Genomic DNA, 18,159 nt, shown 5'->3' on the forward strand with positions numbered 1-18,159 from the left:
GGGCTGCGGGCTGCTCAGTTGGACTCTAGACGGCGGTGGAGGATTTCCAAAAGCAAAAGCGGCTATTTTAAATATGCTAATAGCTGGGGAACCTCATAACATCAATGAGGCAATCTGTAAACTCTGGAGCTCGTCATGCCGTAACGTGAACACCGTTGCTTTGTGCTGCGGGGCTGTGTCCCACTCTGCTGCGCGCGGACAGAGTGAATGAGAGGATCAGTAGCCTGGCTCCCACCCCTGAATCTGAATAGCAATTCAATCTGACTAGTGGAGCAGAGCAGATACTTTCAGCTTATAATTGTAGCAAACCAAGCTTATTATTTTACAAAGAAGAGTTTTTTTTTTAAATGAATTTAATGAATACAATAATACAGTTAAATATGTAATTTATTTCGTTTAAACAGTTCAGCCTCAGCAGACACCAAACACTGAGATCAGCAGGCTACACCTGACATTGTATTATTACATTAGCCTACTTTTCCTGATGTTTTAGGTTTGTGCTGTGTGGGATCGTTTCAGTATCGGTATCGAGATATTTTTAGCAGGTATCGTATCGAAGTTGTAATTTTGGTATCGTGACTATATCGAACACTATATGGTAGTAAGTCTGACAAAAAATTATTGATTCAGACCAATCACAATTGTAGTTAGTTTTAGTTGAGTTTTTAAATGATGCTCAGCAGCCCTGCAACCACTCCTTGTTTTACATATCGCAATATATATCGCAAAAAAGTATATGCAATAGCAGTTGTGGGCCGTCAGGGCCAGCAAGGCCTTCTCTGCTGGCCTAACATAAATCAGGATCATAATTTGATAAAGGTTAATTTAATTTACTTTCCCTAAATATATAAAAATATTCTTCATATTCTCTTCATGTTCATGTTGTTTTTAAGTTAGTTTTTATCCAATCAGAATTCAGCTAGTTTGTGTTGCCAGGCTGTATGAAATCTGCCTGAGGCCTTCAGAATCAACAATGCGGGCGTCTGTGCAATGTAAGTGAACGGGCACATACAGTTGATAGACAGTTGCGAAACTTGCGATAGCCAATCAGATCACGAGTTGTTGACAGCAGGCCTTCTAGCTGGCCTCACGTTGAACGTGACATGTACGCAAGAAGAAGGATAGCCTACTCACTTGTTCGAGTTCAACGCAGATCAAGATCGCCGCACCGGAGCCACACCCGGTTAGCAGAGAGAGAAATCTAATATATCTACTCGCTTTTTTAACCCACAATGGCTGAAGGAGGGCAAAACGTTGATTTGGTTGCAGATATACTTGCAAAGCCATTTTCAAGACGGACCTTTCAAGAGAAGCTAGATCTCGTGAGACGAGGACGGCCGACCCCCGAGCTAGCTAACCTGTCCCAGCCGGGGAAAGGGTTTGTCCGCCATTTCCAATCAACCAACTATGAGCGGTACCCCTGGCTTACGGTTTCCGATGGGTGCTGCAAATTGTTCTGCTGGGAATGCCTTTTGTTTGCAAAGGATCGACTTGGTGTGTGGAGCTACACTGGATTTGCGAACTTAAATTGTTTACTAAGGCAGCAACGAGACACCAAAGCACGACTGGACACTTGCAAGCTACGGTGCTTTTAAAATCTTTTGGGGAGACCCGAGTGGATACACAGCTCAACGAACAGGTGCGCAGGGAAAGAGAGCTGCACAATGAAATGGCGAAGAAAAATAGGGAGATATTGAAAAGACTGATTGATTGTGTCGTGTTCTTGGGTAAACAAGAACTTTCATTTAGGGGACACGATGAAAGCAGTCAGTCCACAAACAGAGGCAACTACATGGAACTTCTTTCTTTTCTTGCTGAGCATGACACAGACTTACATTACCACCTGTCCACTAACATAGTGTTTACTGGGACATCTGGGAAAATACAAAATGACCTAATTTATGCTATTGCTGAAGTGATGGGAGAAGAGATCAAAACGGAGATCAGAAAAGCACCTTTCGTCGCTGTAATGACGGACGAGACAACAGACGTGGGTAATGCCGCACAGCTCGCACTTGTCCTGCGCTATGTAACGACACCAGGTGTCAAGGAGCGTTTTGTCAAATATGAGGATGTAACTAGTGGCAAGCGAGCTGATGACATTGCTGCTCTCTCTTATTTTCCGTTTCCTCAAGGAATATGAATGTTGTCTGGACAAAGTTGTGGCACAGTGTTACGATGGCGCAGCGGTAATGGCATCTGGACTAAATGGGGTGCAAGCGAAAGTTAAAGAGAGGGCACCTATGGCCTTATTCATTCACTGCTATGCTCATCGTCTTAATTTAGTACTGACTCAAGGGGCCTCAAAGCATGCAAGGTCTTTTTTGCCAACCTGAATGGCCTCGCTGCGTTCTTCTCCAGATCCCCTAAGCGCACTCAGCTACTGGATGACATGTGCAAGCGGCGTCTTCCTCATGTTGCACCAACACGATGGCAATATGCATCGAGATTGGTGAATGCAGTCTACGAGAAGAGGATTGCGCTAAAGGAGTTGTTTGATCACATACTGGAACATCATGATGAGTATGATGAGGACACTGTGCTTTGTGCAAATGGATTTATTAAGCGTCTGGATGATTTTGAGTTTTGTTTTTTGCTCAACACATTAAATGGGCTTTTTGAGCATGCTGATGTAAGCTTTGGAATACTACAGAAGAAAACACTGGATGTACAATTCTGCATGGCAAGGGTGAACGAGTTCTATGACACAGTTGAGCGCGCCAAGGGCGAATTCAATCAGATTTATGAAGAAACGGTGAGCATCTCAGGGGGTCAAGCGCTCGCAGAGGCCAGGGCGCGGCGCAAGGCGACCTTCGCGCACACTACCAACAACTCCACAGCAACATTCTGGACAACATTCTTTGCCAGATACGGAATCGATTTCAAGACCACGAAAAGTTATTGTTTCTCTCCCTTCTCGACCCCCAGCACTTTCAGACATACCGGAGAAAGATTCCGCAAACAGCCTTTTCCAGCTTAACAGAAAGTCACTGCGCACTGTTCGACCTGCCCCGACTAAAAACAGAACTGACTAATGTATGCCATGACTGATTTTGAAGGGAAAAATCCAGCGGATCTCCTTGATTTTCTTAGGAACAAAGAACTAAGTGAGAGTATGGGACAGCTTTATGCACTGGCTTGTTTGGCTGTGACAATCCCTGTGTCCACCGCTTCTGTCGAGAGGTCATTCTCGGCCTTGAAGCGAATTAAAACATATGCAAGAAACACGACTGGACAGACGCGTCTTTCAGCATTGGCCTCCATGTCAATAGAAAGGGATTTATTGTTGGAACTGAAACTCACAGATAAACTGTACAACCAAGTCATTGAGGTCTTCTTGAGGAAAGAAAGGAGAATGGATTTTGTGTTGAAATAAGTGTTTTGGAGGACAGCCGTTTTGGTCAGTGCAAACATTTTATTTATTTATTTTTTCATATGTTTACGTTTAATATGTTTTTATAATTTATTTCGTTCATATCAAACCAATGATAACGAACTAAAATTACAAATATACTAAAAATGAAAAAAATCTTGCTCTTCTCGAATAGACATAGAAGGGCATCGGAGCATGAGCCCGTTGCTGGGTGAACTTTGCTCATTTGAGGTAATAGAGAGAACAATTGCAGAGAGAGGAGGGGAAGAGAGGGCAAATGAAGAAGAGAGCACAGATGAAAATAAATCATTACTATTTCTCCAGCCGTGGTCACGTGGTGTCATAAATTATGGTATTATGAGAGGTATTTATTGAAGTCGGACTAAGTAGGACATCGCTGAAGGCCTAGGTGTGAAATGCACGGCCCGCCACTGTACAATAGTAGTAATAGTATGTAGAACACTTTGCTAATATTGTCATGTGTTGTAATGTAATTAATTAATATCAATTGTGTCAAAGACAGAAGTATATAGTGTACTAATTATTTTTTGTACCACTGTTTTATTTGTTGTAGGAAGAGGTGGGGCAGGACCAGCAGGAACTAGGAAGAGGTGGGGCAGGACCAGCAGGAACTTGGAAGAGGTGGGGCAGGACCAGCAGGAACTTGGAAGAGGTGGGGCAGGACCAGGAAGAACTAGGAAGAGGTGGGGCAGGACCAGCAGGAACTTGGAAGAGGTGGGGCAGGACCAGGAGGAACTAGGAAGAGGTGGGGCAGGACCAGCAGGAACTTGGAAGAGGTGGGGCAGGACCAGCAGGAACTTGGAAGAGGTGGGGCAGGACCAGGAGGAACTAGGAAGAGGTGGGGCAGGACCAGCAGGAACTAGGAAGAGGTGGGGCAGGACCAGCAGGAACTTGGTGGTTGTGCAGCTGCAGCAGAAGAGGGCCAGAATAAAGGAGGAGACAGATTCCCAGGGCCCCCCATCTGCAAAAAGAAGAGTGTCCTGTGCACTGGCTGAATTACTTGGGAACACTTTTGGGGATGCCAGGCAGGCACCAGCACTACCAATGAAGTCGGCCTTTGACAGTGCCGAGGAGGAGGTGAAAGATTACAAAGGAGCTGCTCCTTTGCCACTGTCTGAAAACCCATTAGACTGGTGGAACGATCATCATCATGAGTACCCTCTCCTGGCCAAACTAGCCAAGGGGTACTTGTGTGTACCAGGGACAAGCGTCTCTTCTGAATGTGTCTTCTCTACAGCCGGGGACATTGTCACCACTCAAAGGAGCAGCCTCCCCACAGAGCATGTTGACCAGCTGTTGTTTTTGCACAATAATCTTGACATTCCCAAGCACTAGCTTGCTGAAGAGGATAGCTAAATGTAGCAGTTCCCAGTTTACTTGAAAAAGTATTTTTTTGTTCATTGTATTGTACTACTTTTGAAGTCCAGGCTTTTGAAAGAACAGTTTTAGTTAAAGGCTCAGATTTGAGTTTCCATTTTATTATTCATTTTGGTCTGATATTTATTTTTCTGTAGCACTGAGCAGGAACAGCTAAATAAGCTAAATATTAAGGACTTGAGAAAGTTTTTTTTTATATATATATTGTACACATACATACATTTGTTTACCTCTTTTATGTGCAGTCCAGTCTTTGAAAAAAAGAGTTTAAGTTAACTTTAATAAGTTAATTTATATATTCATATTTGTGTTGTATCAAGTCCAGGGTTTTTAAAGGACTTTTTTTTTCAAATTCATGCTCACATTTGAGTCTCTTCATTTTGCACAGTTTTCTTAAAGCACTAGCGTGAGCAAGATCAGCTAATTAAGCTACATACTTCAGGAAAGTGTATATTTTTTATATTTATTTTTTTGTCTTTTATATGCAGAATCCAGGCTTTTCAAAAGCGTTTTCAAACAGCTAAATGTAGCAGTTTTTAGTTGCTGGCTTGCTGCTGAATAAATCTTAAAAATCTGACTCACATGTGATGTGCATTTTATTGGGAAATATGGCTCATGATATAGTCTGTAGACATCATCATCATCATCATTCAACTTTTTACCATGGTTTGGTGTTAAAAAAAGCTAACAAAAAATCACAATATCGAATCGCAATACTGTAAGATTAAGAATCACAATTTAAATCGAATCGGCACCCACAAAATTGTAAAGAAACGAATCGGCAGAAAAGCATATCGTCCCAGCCCTAATAAATAAGATCGGAAACTGGAGCCTTTTACTTTTTATTTGTATATCTGATTCAATCTGGCTATGCGAGACTACAAGGACACTAAACGTAGGCTTTTTAATGCATTTTGTTTCCACTGTAATATCCTAGCAATGCAACATAGCAGATGCTGAAATTAAGGTTTATGAAGTGTTATAGAGACTTGCTGCTTTCACAGTCTTTTTGTAAATATATTGTTTGTTGTCATAGAAAGACAGTATGCCCTATGCCTCCTCAAAGACAGACAGTTTACAACGTGTAACAATATTCACCAGTGTTGTGAAAAGTGCAGTAGACCTACATTCAGCCGAGTGCTCTCACATCAATGCCTTTAAAGCACGCAGTAGCCTATTATTCTTCTGTATTTGTTTCTAAATTTTGAGCTAGCAAAGCAGATTAGTATGTAGCGAGGCAATATTTAATGTAATTCCTGGATTGCATTTGCACAATCCCTTATCATATGGCACATCCCGTCCTCGCAATTCAAATCAATTAATTAAAGTTTTAGGCCATTTGAAGCTAAGGCTGACAGTGATATAGCTTACTAAAACCACACATTATTTTAGTCTGGATTGAAATAAACTGGACGTCTGGCTGGCCAACTATGGGCTAGTTTTTATTTCTAAACTAAAGAATAATAATGTGGCAAACTACACTGAATAATACATGCATGCATTGCATACAATATGAGGTTAGTTTATTTGATGCATGTCAAGTATGAAGGCATACAGATACATGTTTTGTTATTTTCCAGTATAGTCATATTTTTCATTTGAAAATATGTAGGGAGTGAGTGGTCGCGCTGACAGCTTGAGCTGTGCCAAGGAGAAGGAGAAAAAATCTTTGTGAAATCGGTAAATGCAGTCTATCTGCCTCTTGTGGTAGCAACATAGAACTGCAGGTCAACAACGGGACGGAGGCAGCCAGGGAGGCAGCCAGGGAGGAAGCCAGGGAGGAAGCCAGGGAGGGACTCACAACCGGACATTTACTATCCTAGTGCGCTGGCTTACAGCCACGTACAAAAAGAGTGATGGACTTCATAAATCCTGCCAGCTCGAAGCATATGGACATTTCTACTCACTTGGGCCTACGTTTTGGTGGTGGTTGCAAAGTGATAGCACGTACAGCTGAATTGTTATATTTTTTAAGTTTTAAACTTTAGACTATTGCTGTAGCGCCACTATCAGGATTACTGGCCCACAATGCCAGTTGAGGACTTTTGGCATAGGACAAGACTGTGCAAAATTTGGTGATTTTTCATGCATGGGAAGTCAGAGGAGGAGGAGGAGAAGGAAAAGGAGAAGGGGAAGAAGAAGAAATACAAGAGAGACTGGCAGCTGAAGCTTCCCGGCCCCTAATGAGCCAGGTTTGAACCACCTGAGGAACAGGGGCGTGGCTGACCTGACCATCCTTCATCAGATGAATGCAGTAGAGACAGGGGCGTGGCTTACTGCTGGGTGGTCTTTTCCCAGGGTTTTCTCCCGGATAGACAGGGCGTCGTTCAGCAGGTGAGCAGCCTCTTTGTATTTGTTCTGGTCCCTGAAATTAAAACGTATTGCTGCTCAAACTAAAAGACCAAGCTCATACATTAGTGCTAAAGAGAGGCAGTGCAATCTCTAGTTACACAGGAAGGTGTAACGAGTATCTCTAGTTAACAGGAAGGTGTAACGAGTATCTAGTTAAACAGGAAGGTGTAACGACTAACTGGGTGATGGCAAGAGTGCACGCATGAAGATACATGCACACAATAACACACAAATGTAACAGGCACAACAACAAACAAACAATAACACACAAACCTGAAGACGAGAGCCAGAATGACCACACATGCTAACCTAATACACAAACAATAACACACCAACAATGACACAGGCACAATAACACACAAACATTAAGAGCCCGACCTGTAGACGAGGGCCAGGATGTTGAGCATGGTGGCCACGTCGGGGTGGTCATGTCCGGAGGTCTTCTCCAAGTCCTCCAGTGCCTGCTTGCAGAGGGGAACGGCCACCTCGTAGCGGCCCTGCGAGGCGTACTGGATCACCAGGTTGTGGAGGGTCCTGAGGCGGGCCGGGATCTCATACCCGCCCTGCTGGGCCGCGGCCACCGCCGCGCTGCTGTGCTGTTGGGGCGCTGAGTGAGAGAGACGCACCGGTTTAAAGCTTCAGTATGTAACCTACACCCACACTGGCTTAAAGCTGCAGTATGTAACCTACACCCACTCTGGTTTAAAGCTGCAATATGTAGCCTACACCCACCTGCTACGAGCCTGTTACCGGTTAGCGGCAAGGGGGAGTTCCATCTGCTAGGGTGAATTAGCCTGGGACCTATTTGCTTTGCAGTTGTGATTTCCGGTCTAAGTGGATAGAAATCCCCCTGTCCAAAAACAGGCCTACCGATAAACATACAGTACAATGCGATGCAGCAAGAACAACTTCTAGAATAGGCTACTTCGTTTGGTATGTTCATGTTTTATTCTAATTCATAGAGACTGGCGAGACTAGGCTGCTTCATTCGGTGTTTGTGTGACAGGATACCAGCGGGCTCTAGACCGGAAACCAAGCGGATAGAAACCAGGCGGTGACGCGGGGCTAGGGTGAATTGTGTCTTCTTCAACCCTCATGGTCTGTACAGTTGGGGGTAGTTAGAAATTATCCATCCAGTGGCATTTCACCATCACTGTATTTGACAGGGAAATGCTGTTGGAAATCTTGGGATTTCAGACGGGTGTTATTTAATTTTAGTGATGCACCACCGCTTGCAGAGCGACAGCTTTGACACTCTTGTATTAGAAGGGATTCCCTGCCTCACGTTCTCCCCTCCACTTCAGAAGAATTCCGTGGACATGAGTTTATTCTTGGAGGGGTGTGATTGGGAGGCATGGCCACCACAATCTGAACCCAAGGGGTTTTTTGATGTTGGACTTCTGTGCTAGTCACAGTTTGTCCATAACAAACACCATGTTCGAACACAAGGATGAACACAAGTACACCTGGCATCAGAACACCTTAGGCCATAGATCGATGATAGATTTTGTTATTGTATCAGCCGATCTGAGGCCATGTGTTTTGGACACTCAGGTAAAGAGAGGGGCAGAGCTGTCCACTGATCACCATCTGGTGGTGAGCTGGTTTCGATGGCGGGGGAAACCTCTGGACGGACCTGGAAAAGCCAAGCGTGTAGTGAGGGTGAACTGGGAACGTCCGGAGGAAGAGCCTGTCTGGAGAGATTTCAATTGCCACCTCCGGCGGAGCTTCACTGGCTTCCCTGTGGAGGTTGGGGACATCGAGCATGAGTGGTTGGTGTTCAAAGCCTCCATTGCTGAAGCTGCGGCTGGGAGCTGCGGCCTGAGGGTCATAGGTACCTCAAGGGGCAGTAACCCTAGGACACCGTGGTGGACAGCGGTGGTCAGGGACGCCGGACTGAAGAAAGGAGGCCTTCCGGGATATGTTAGCCCGGGGGACTCCAGAAGCAGTTGCAGGGTATCGGCTGGCCCGGAGGGCTGCGGCTTCGGCCGTGACCAAGGCAAAGCAGCAGGTTGGGAGGAGTTCAGAGAAACCATGGAGAAGGACTTTAAGTCGGCACCAAAGTGTTTCTGGAAGACCATCAGACACCTCAGGAAGGGAAAGCGGGGAACCATCCAAGCTGTATACAGCAAGGAAGGGACACTGCTGACCTCAACTGAGGAGGTTGTTGAGCGTTGGAAGGAGCGACTAATCCACCCTCTACGATCGAGGCAGAGCCGGAAGATGATGGGGGTTCATCGTCAATTTCCCTGGAGGAGGTCACTGAGGTAGTCAAACAACTCCACAGTGGCAAAGCCCCAGGGACTGATGAGATCTGTCCAGAAATGCTGAAGGCGCTGGGTGTTGAGGGGCTGTCTTGGTTGACACGCCTCTTTAACATTGCGTGGAAGTCCGGGTCAGTGCCAAAGGAGTGGCAGACTGGGGTGGTGGTCCCAATATTTAAAACGGGGGACCAGAGGGTGTGTGCCAATTATAGAGCCATCACATTACTCAGCCTCCCAGGGAAAGTGTACTCCAAGGTGCTGGAAAGGAGGGTCCGGCCGATAGGTGATCCTCAGATCGAAAAGGAACAATGCGAATTTCGTCCTGGTCGTGAAACCACCGACCAGCTCTTCACTCTCGCAAGGATCTTGGAGGGGGCTTGGGAGTTTGCCCAACCTGTCTACATGTGTTTTGTGGACTTGGAGAAGGCTTACGACCGGGTCCCTCGAGAGGTCTTGTGGAGGGTTATACGGGAGTATGGGGTGAGGGGATCCCTACTTAGGGCCATCCAATCCCTGTACACCTAGAGCGAGAGCTGTATCCGTGTCCTCAGCAGTAAGTCGTCTTCCTTTCCGGTGGGGGTTGGCCTCCATCAGGGCTGCGCTTTTTCACCAATCCTGTTTGGCATTTTCATGGACAGGATATCGAGGCGTAGCCGCGCGGAGGTGGGGTTGCAGTTGGGTGAGCTGGACATCACATCGCTGCTTTTTGCAGATGATGTGGTCCTGATGGCATCATCTGCCTGCGACCTCCAGCACTCTGGATAGGTTCGCAACCGAGTGTGAAGCGGCTGGGATAAGAATCAGCACTGCCTTGTCAAGTGTATTACAGATATAAATGTATGGATGTCACATAATTTCCTCCAACTAAACCAGGACAAAACAGAAGAACTGATCATTGGAGAAAAAGCTGAAAGAAAGAAACTAGCAGCACACTTAAAAACTCTGGAAATTGACACAAATTGCCAGGCTAAAAACCTAGGTGTCATACTTGACTCAGATCTTAATTTCGAAAACCACATCAAGAATATTACAAAGACATCCTTTTACCACCTAAGGAACATTGCCAAGGTGCAACCCTTTCTCTCTCAGGCTGACACCGAAAGATTAATGCATGCTTTCATCACAAGCAGGCTGGACTACTGCAATGCTCTACTATCAGGCCTACCAAAGAAAGCAATCTCTAAGCTACAAATGATACAGAATGCTGCAGCACGAGTCCTCACTAAGACTAGACGAAGGGCACACATCACACCAGCGTTAAAATGACTACACTGGTTACCAGTCAACTCTAGAATAGACTTTAAAATACTATTACTACACTGAAAAATGTCCGTGAAATTTACAGTGAAATGCTGTAAAATCATACCATAAAAAAACTGTAAAAAGACAAACACTGAAGCAGTGTTTAATTTACAGTAATATTTTGTAAAATACTTAACCATTCACAACTGTACAATTTAAAGTATAAATATGTTTTAAAAATCATATTTATTTGTAGAATTGACAGATTATTGTAGTTTAAACATCGAAAAACTGTAATAGAAAAAGCAATAAAACACAGTTAAAATTACAAAATTGCAGTGTTCAAATAACGTTTTTTGTCATATAGATTGTTTTTTATACAGAAATAAACTGTATTACATTTTTTAAATTACTTTACAGATAGTTATATCTGTATTTTTTACATAATAAATAATGGGAAACAGTGATGATTGCCTTAATCCAGGGAAAGGTTTTGGTTGGACGCAGTAGCATGGATGTGCGCAGTAGCCAAACTCCAACCTTCCAAACTGTCCAGTTTGAATGAAATAGGAAAGTGAGTCGAATGAGGACAAAAAGTGTGACTATCGATTAGGGCTGTGTATCTTCACTGGTCTCAGGATTCGCCAGGCCAAAAATAAATATTTGTTTAATCAGGGTGTAGGCTAGTGGTAAATACAGGTGGGTTAACTCTGTTGTGTGCAGAGTTTACCAACCTTGTTCCCCCTCATTGATTAATACAGTTGATCAGAAAATAGGTGAGTAAGCTCTCAGCCTAATTCTGAAGAGGTGGGTAAACTTAGTTTACTTGGGTTTACCCTCCACTACACCCCTGGTTTTAATGCTCAAACTAGCGGACTTCGCTAACGATTTTAGCATAGGTAAATGGGGTTTAACATAGTGGAAATTAGCATCGCGGCTATAGCGATCTGATGGAGTGAGACTGATTAAATAAATAGAAAAATCGGTTCATTTTGAGACTGTGGCGGGACATATGAAATGCTGTACCTATATACATACTCCACAGTCTTCCATCGTAGCTATTTAGTAGCTACTAGCTACCAGGAAGTGATTTTGAACTTAGGAACGTTATTGTCCAGCGCGGCCGGAACATCAACAAACAACGTTAATTGAAGTAAACCTGCGACGCAAGGCTACTTGAGCAGTAGAGTCGGTTGGTTTCTGCACTTTCATTGGACTACTTTATCACAAGCTGCTGCCAGCTGACGAAGTAACGGCTCAAGGCTGAATGCGCGCCCACTCCGTCCACTCTCACCGCATGGAGCTGTGAGCTGTGTCCCTGCTGCATGGAGAATTATCGCTTGCACAGTAAGCTAACTTCTTCAATTTTGAAATACACGACCGTTTTTTGTCATTAGCTACAGATGTGGGAACATAAGAATGTAACTTGACCCGCGGTATTCTAACAGGCGCTTTACGTCATTCCGCACCACCGCTCGCCTGCCCATAGGGGCGCAGTAATACCACTCATTGACCCATTGCTGTAGCTCATCTCGCACATTAGATGAGCCTACCGTTCTCAAACTCCTTGTTCTCTGACTGGTTGTAATTTAATTATTACGAACAAAGCCTATCTATTTATAGTTTCTATCTCTGTAACTGTCGCCGGGTCTATATCTATTAACTGTCGGGACAAGTAGAAGTTTAATACATTGGGCTGAGTGTTCTCATATGGAACATGGCATCAGGACGAGTAAGATGGCTAACGGAGATGACCAGAGATGTGTTTGAAATGGTTCACTCACTCCCTATTCCCTATTACCATGGATGTATTGAGTGCGACTCATAGTGAACTGCATGGGGAATGATTAAACAGTTTTGGGACACTACATGGAATATAACTGCGTAAGATATTCATGACTCAAACAAGCAGACGCTCCGATCACTGATGGCAGCAGGTTGAAATAAGGAACGGAGACTAACTCGCATTAGCAGCAAAGCAGCTAGAGGAATGATCTTAACATTAGCTAACTGCTTTAGCTACTGATAGCTACCGTCTTCTTCACTTCTCCTTCGGTAAAACATGACACCGTTGTGTTGTGGTATTGTGGAGGGCTTAGGCAGAAGCAGGAAGAGAAACCACTTTTGCCCCATATAAGTAAAATAATGGTCTCATAAGCATTTTCGATTGTAAAATTGTGTTCACTTGTTTTAGTTTGCAAACATATGCAATTTTCTTAGCATTCCCAGCTTTGTATGTAGTTTTAATGTGAAAGATACATCTTGAATGCAGTCAAGACAAATTATTTTGCCTCATAACTTTTGTCAAACCCCCTGGTTCCAGTCAATTAGGCTATAGGCTACTTTCGTTTACAATGACGTTACCTTATGAACACAAATAGCTTAACCTATAGGCCTACATAAAAACAATAGCCTAAAACCATGTTTATTTACAATGTATTTTCTTTCATTGATGGCATGCCAATAGGGTGAGGAAAACGACGCGCGGTCTCTTTCGCCCTGAGACCATCAGGCAGGCAGCAGGAGGTCGTTGAAGGCTTTATATATTATTATGATATTATGTCTAATAATACATTCGTTGAAAGTACACAGGCTGATCTACTATACGGAATTGGACCGAGGAGTGTTCTCATATGGAACTAGGCTGCGCGCCCGCCCGCGACAAGAGCTGAATTGTAGTCAGCTTTCCCCGCTGCGGGCAGGACGCGTGCGTCCCCCGCTGATCCGAGCGAGAACGCAGGCGGAATGTCGCTCCCCGTCTGAAACGGCCTTGACTCCTGGAATCCCAAGGTCTTTCATATTGAAATTCTCTTGATGGTCTGGTAAGTTGCGAGACGTGTTAAGGGAGTGCATCAGTCGTGAGCCTTGACAGTAGGCTACCAGCCTGCGCTGCGCTCAGAACAATGTTGGATGAATGGATGGACTTTTTGGAATCCTGGAAAATGTTTATTGCGCTCTAAAATCATGAAAGCATAAATGTAAAAATGCAGCAACAGAAGTAGTCTAGATGAGATGGTGGTTTAAATGAATGGCAACACATAAATTGAGACATAAATTGAGACTGGTGATAATGCTGATAATCTACAGTAGGGCCTACCTCTGGCTGAGTTCATGGTTACAGCCATTCATCTCTTACACATGGGCCTATACAATACTTGCACAATCTACTTTGGACGTTAATCCATCCATCTATCAATCAAACTAGCGAATTAAATGGCCGGTCATGGCAAAGCAACCGCTAACGCAGGCTACCCCCCTCCCACGATCCAGGGCTAGGAAACCGGTTCATCCAGTTTATTTGAATATAAAAGAATTTGGGGAGGGGGGGGAGGGTTACAATAGTCTAGTCCAGGTTCGCTGGAGGACCTGTATTTTCAGTGTTTGATGGTAGCGGACTGCATCGATCAATGCAATGACTCTCCATGTTTAGGCTACAACTTAAGGCTTGCCCTATTGAATTCATTTTATAGCCTACTAGGCTACTCATTATTATCGAATTATCTAGTTGATATATGAATAAAACAATAAGCCGTTTTAATGGCTATGGGCTACTAGTTATAGCTATATGATGCGCTCTGCTCTTATACGCACGGTTGAGGCGGCAGCTCAAATACACTTCGCACATATCCTCTGCTATAGCCTCTCACAGACAGCTAGGTGCACTTCATGCATTAGTAGACAGTTCTGTTCTTCACCATGCAAGTATTTTTTGGGGGGTATTCTTCTGTGGACACTGCGAGGGGCGCCGCCGGAGCGCGCAGCTCTTCAGCCAACTGGAGATGTCGCGTCTGGGGAAACTCTGCGTCTCTCCACCATTCCCCAGCGAGTCCAAGCTCCCTCAATGAATAATACTTATTTATAATAGCCTACATAGCGCGAAACTGTGCATATAATAGGCTGTAGCCAGCGCGAAACTGCGCATTCCCTATAGCCGTTCATTGAACAGCTGGCGGCCGGTATAAATAAAGCAAAACATACACAATATTTTGTTATTTGAATGATCTTGAATATATATATATATTCAAGATCATTCAAATAACAAAATATTGTGTATGTTTTTTTCATTTATAATTTAACAATAGGGGGTGCGACAGAACACAATTTTAGGGAAAGTCATTGACAGGCGGACTTCAATGTTTTATTAAAATATAGTTATGTGCAAATGAAAACCCACAATCGTCCTATGGACCTACCCCGATTTTGGAAATCAGATAAAGGCGTTCACAAGACCATTTCAATAATCGCATTATTACAATTATCGGTTGATGTCTCACTGTCAAACCTGCCGCTATGCACAAGATAGTTAATGTCCGGATATGATTGGCAATGAGTGATCTTTACTCATGGCGACTATTTCAATTTTGTATGGATCCACACCTCCGATCAAGCTTATTTTTTCTTTGTATCGTGCTGAAGCCATATAGCCTACTGCGCTCAGACTTGGCTACATTAGCTGGTGCCCCGTCTTCAAATTTACTTCCGGGGTTTACGAGTAGCCTACCAGTTGAATGCGTTCCGGAAACAAAACGCAAAACCCCCACGTTCACCACATCTTTACTAACAAATATATTTACAATACTGTTATTTTGCGCATTTGACTTAACAGACACCACGTCTTGACCCGACGTCAGTTGCCGAGATAGATAGGCTACTGTAGGCCTAGATATATTATAGGTGTTCGTAATAATTAAATTACATCGAGATGGAGAAAACATGGGTTTGAGAACAAGGTAATAATAACAATTAAACGTTATTTGTATAGCCCCTTTCATACAGATAAATTCAGCTCAAAGTGCTTTACAACAGAGCATTTAAATTAAAGAATGTGAAATTTAATGATGCTTCATTCGTAGACTATAGGAGAAAAACACTGAGCCCAGCCTGCTAAATCTACTCAAAGACGCCACCTGGCGGTGGTGCATCACTAAAACGAAATAACACCCGTCTGAAATCCCACAAGATTTCCAACGGGATTTCCCTGCCAAATACCGCGAGGTGAAATGCTGCAGCATGTGACATTTCTAACTTCCCACATCTGTAGAAATAGCTTACTAGCTGTTTCATGCTTAATGTTGAACTCTTTTAAGTTCGTTTTTTTTTCATGCTGTTAGCTACGGTAAGCTAATTTCAAAACTAGACGACCGTTTTGAAGCTAAAAGCGTACTAGCTAACTAGCTTATGTGACTGAGGGTTAATTACTCTGCTACTCTTGCAGCATAGCAGGGTAAGAACCTTGAAAAACAGGCACTATATCGCAAAAAAGATGATTACCTGCTGTTTTTGTAGTAAAGTACTAGAGACACTGAGGGGTTATGTGCTGCACTGTAGAGTTCACAGGAACGAACCCCATTGTTTATTCAAATGTGTTGGTGCCGACTGCAAGCGGACATTTTGTACTTATGCAGCATTTAAAGCTCATTTCTATCGGGTTCACAATCTGTCACCCTCTCTTACTGTCAGGGCCGTTGTTGAAGATTTTAAATGTGCCATTCCGCTGTGTGGGTGCCAAATTCACACAGTTAAAGAACTTATATCCCACTTAAGAGAGCATCTCATGGAGGGCCGACCTGTTGCATGTCCAGTAAGTGGTTGTAAGAAAACATTCACTGTGAAATCATCATTTACTGCTCATATGTCCAGGCAACATAGAGCATGTTCGGTGGATAGCATAAATGACACGTACAGGGAAATTTCACAGCCTTTTGCTGACATGGCCTGTGAAGATGCTTCTCAAAGCTCAAACGATGCAATGATAAATGAAAGTATTGATTTGCCACAGGATTTCAGCGAGACCTTTCTTAGGAATGTATGCTTATTCTATCTAAAACTGCAAGGACAGCTCCTTCTTCCAGCTTCAACAATACAGACAATTGTTGAAGAGATGCAAAATGTGCATGAGTTGGGACAGGATTACACTTTAAGTAAACTACGTTCACTTTTGAAAGATGACATGTCTCTAACTGATGATGCAATTGCTAAAATCTGTGATTGTGTGAAGGAGTCAGATCTGTTCTCTGTCTGTCACCAGGGACCCCTGAGAACAACATATTTAAGAGCGCAGACATTCAAAAAGATGTTCAAATACATAGAAAAAAGAGAAAAAGAAACATTTCTAAAAAAGAAACATTAGGAAATGATGAACACATGACAGAAAGGTTTGCTTACTACATTCCTATTAAAGAAACACTAAGTAACTTCTTAGAATCAGAATTATGGAAGAATTCAGTGTCACAACAGTCTTGTGAAACAGACTCAGATGTTTTGGGTGACATTAGTGATGGACAAAACTTTAAGTCCAACCAGTTCTTCCTTGAAAATCCAGGATGCCTGAAGCTAATCCTGTACCAGGATGCTTTTGAAATTGTCAATCCCCTCGGCTCTGCCAAGAAGAAACACAAACTTCTTGCAGTCTATCTTTCTGTGGCAAATATACCTGCTCATGTGCGGTCCAATACTGATCACATGTCCCTTGTGTTATTGTGTGCTGAGAATGACCTAAAACAATTTGGAAGTGCTAAGGTTTTCTCTGAGATGTTAGTGGATTTAAACGATTTAGAGGAAAATGGAATAACTACAGGTGATAAAACAGTCAAAGGGGCTCTGTATTGTATTGCTGGGGATAATTTATGTTCACACGGCATTGGTGGGTTTGTTGAAAACTTTAGTCGTTCTGAGTACTTTTGCAGGTACTGTGAAATCACACGACATGAGTTTCAGAGTGTTGATCCTAATGTTTGTGGTCCACAGCGCACTCCTGAAGGTTACGATTCTGCTGTTGTTGATCTTCAGGCTGAAGACAGTCAACACATAAAAGGCATAAAGGTAAACTCTGTTTTCAATGATCTGAAATCTTTTCATGTTTGCCAGCCTGGTCTCCCACCTTGTATCGGCCATGACATATTTGAAGGTGTCTTATCCTATGATGTTGCATTGTACTTGAAGTATCTCATTAAGAATAAGAAATGGCTTACATATTCACTTTTGAACCGACGCATCAAGCAGTTCAAGTACAAAGGATCTGATGCTCTCACAAAACCAGCTGCTGTCAACTCTGCGCTTGACAAGCTTTCGGGTCAAGCCATTCAAAACTGGAACTTCTTAAGGTTGCTGCCTGTATTAATTGGTGACAAAGTGCAAAATCCAGAAGATGGTGTGTGGCAGTTAACTCTCCAGCTTAAAGATATTGTTGATATGGTTTGTGCACAAAAGATTTCATTGTCACAGGTAGCCTATCTTGACATTATATAATCCAAGAATATTTGGAATCTAGAAAACATTTATTTCCTGAGTACAGTACACTAAAACCGAAACACCATTTCCTGCGGCACTATCCAGCACTGATTTTGAAATTTGGCCCCTTAATCAGACTATGGACGATGCGTTTTGAAAGCAAGCACTGCTACTTTAAGAGATGTGCCAGGCATTTGAAAAATTTTAAAAACATCTGCCTAACTTTATCTGAAAGACATCAGATGTTTCAGGCATATCTGTCAGCTGGGCCAGGATGCAGTCAGCTTCTGCAAGTCAAAG

At 43.3% G+C, this 18,159-nt stretch overlaps 1 protein-coding gene across 2 annotated transcripts in view; it reads right to left on the reverse strand.

Annotated features, from left to right (window-relative positions):
- Positions 1-18,159, reverse strand: part of klc4 (kinesin light chain 4) — a 152,319-nt gene that overhangs the window by 52,948 nt on the left and 81,212 nt on the right. For both annotated transcript variants that reach the window (XM_084440852.1, XM_084440853.1), the window contains 2 exons: positions 7,502-7,730; positions 7,049-7,136 (listed from right to left, as the gene is read on the reverse strand). In XM_084440852.1, the coding sequence (XP_084296978.1) occupies positions 7,049-7,136; positions 7,502-7,730 (317 nt within the window). The remainder of the gene's footprint in view (positions 1-7,048; positions 7,137-7,501; positions 7,731-18,159) is intronic.

This window comes from Borostomias antarcticus (genome assembly GCF_949987555.1).
Source record: "Borostomias antarcticus genome assembly, chromosome: 7".
In the NCBI taxonomy this organism is placed as follows: Eukaryota; Metazoa; Chordata; class Actinopteri; order Stomiiformes; family Stomiidae; genus Borostomias; species Borostomias antarcticus.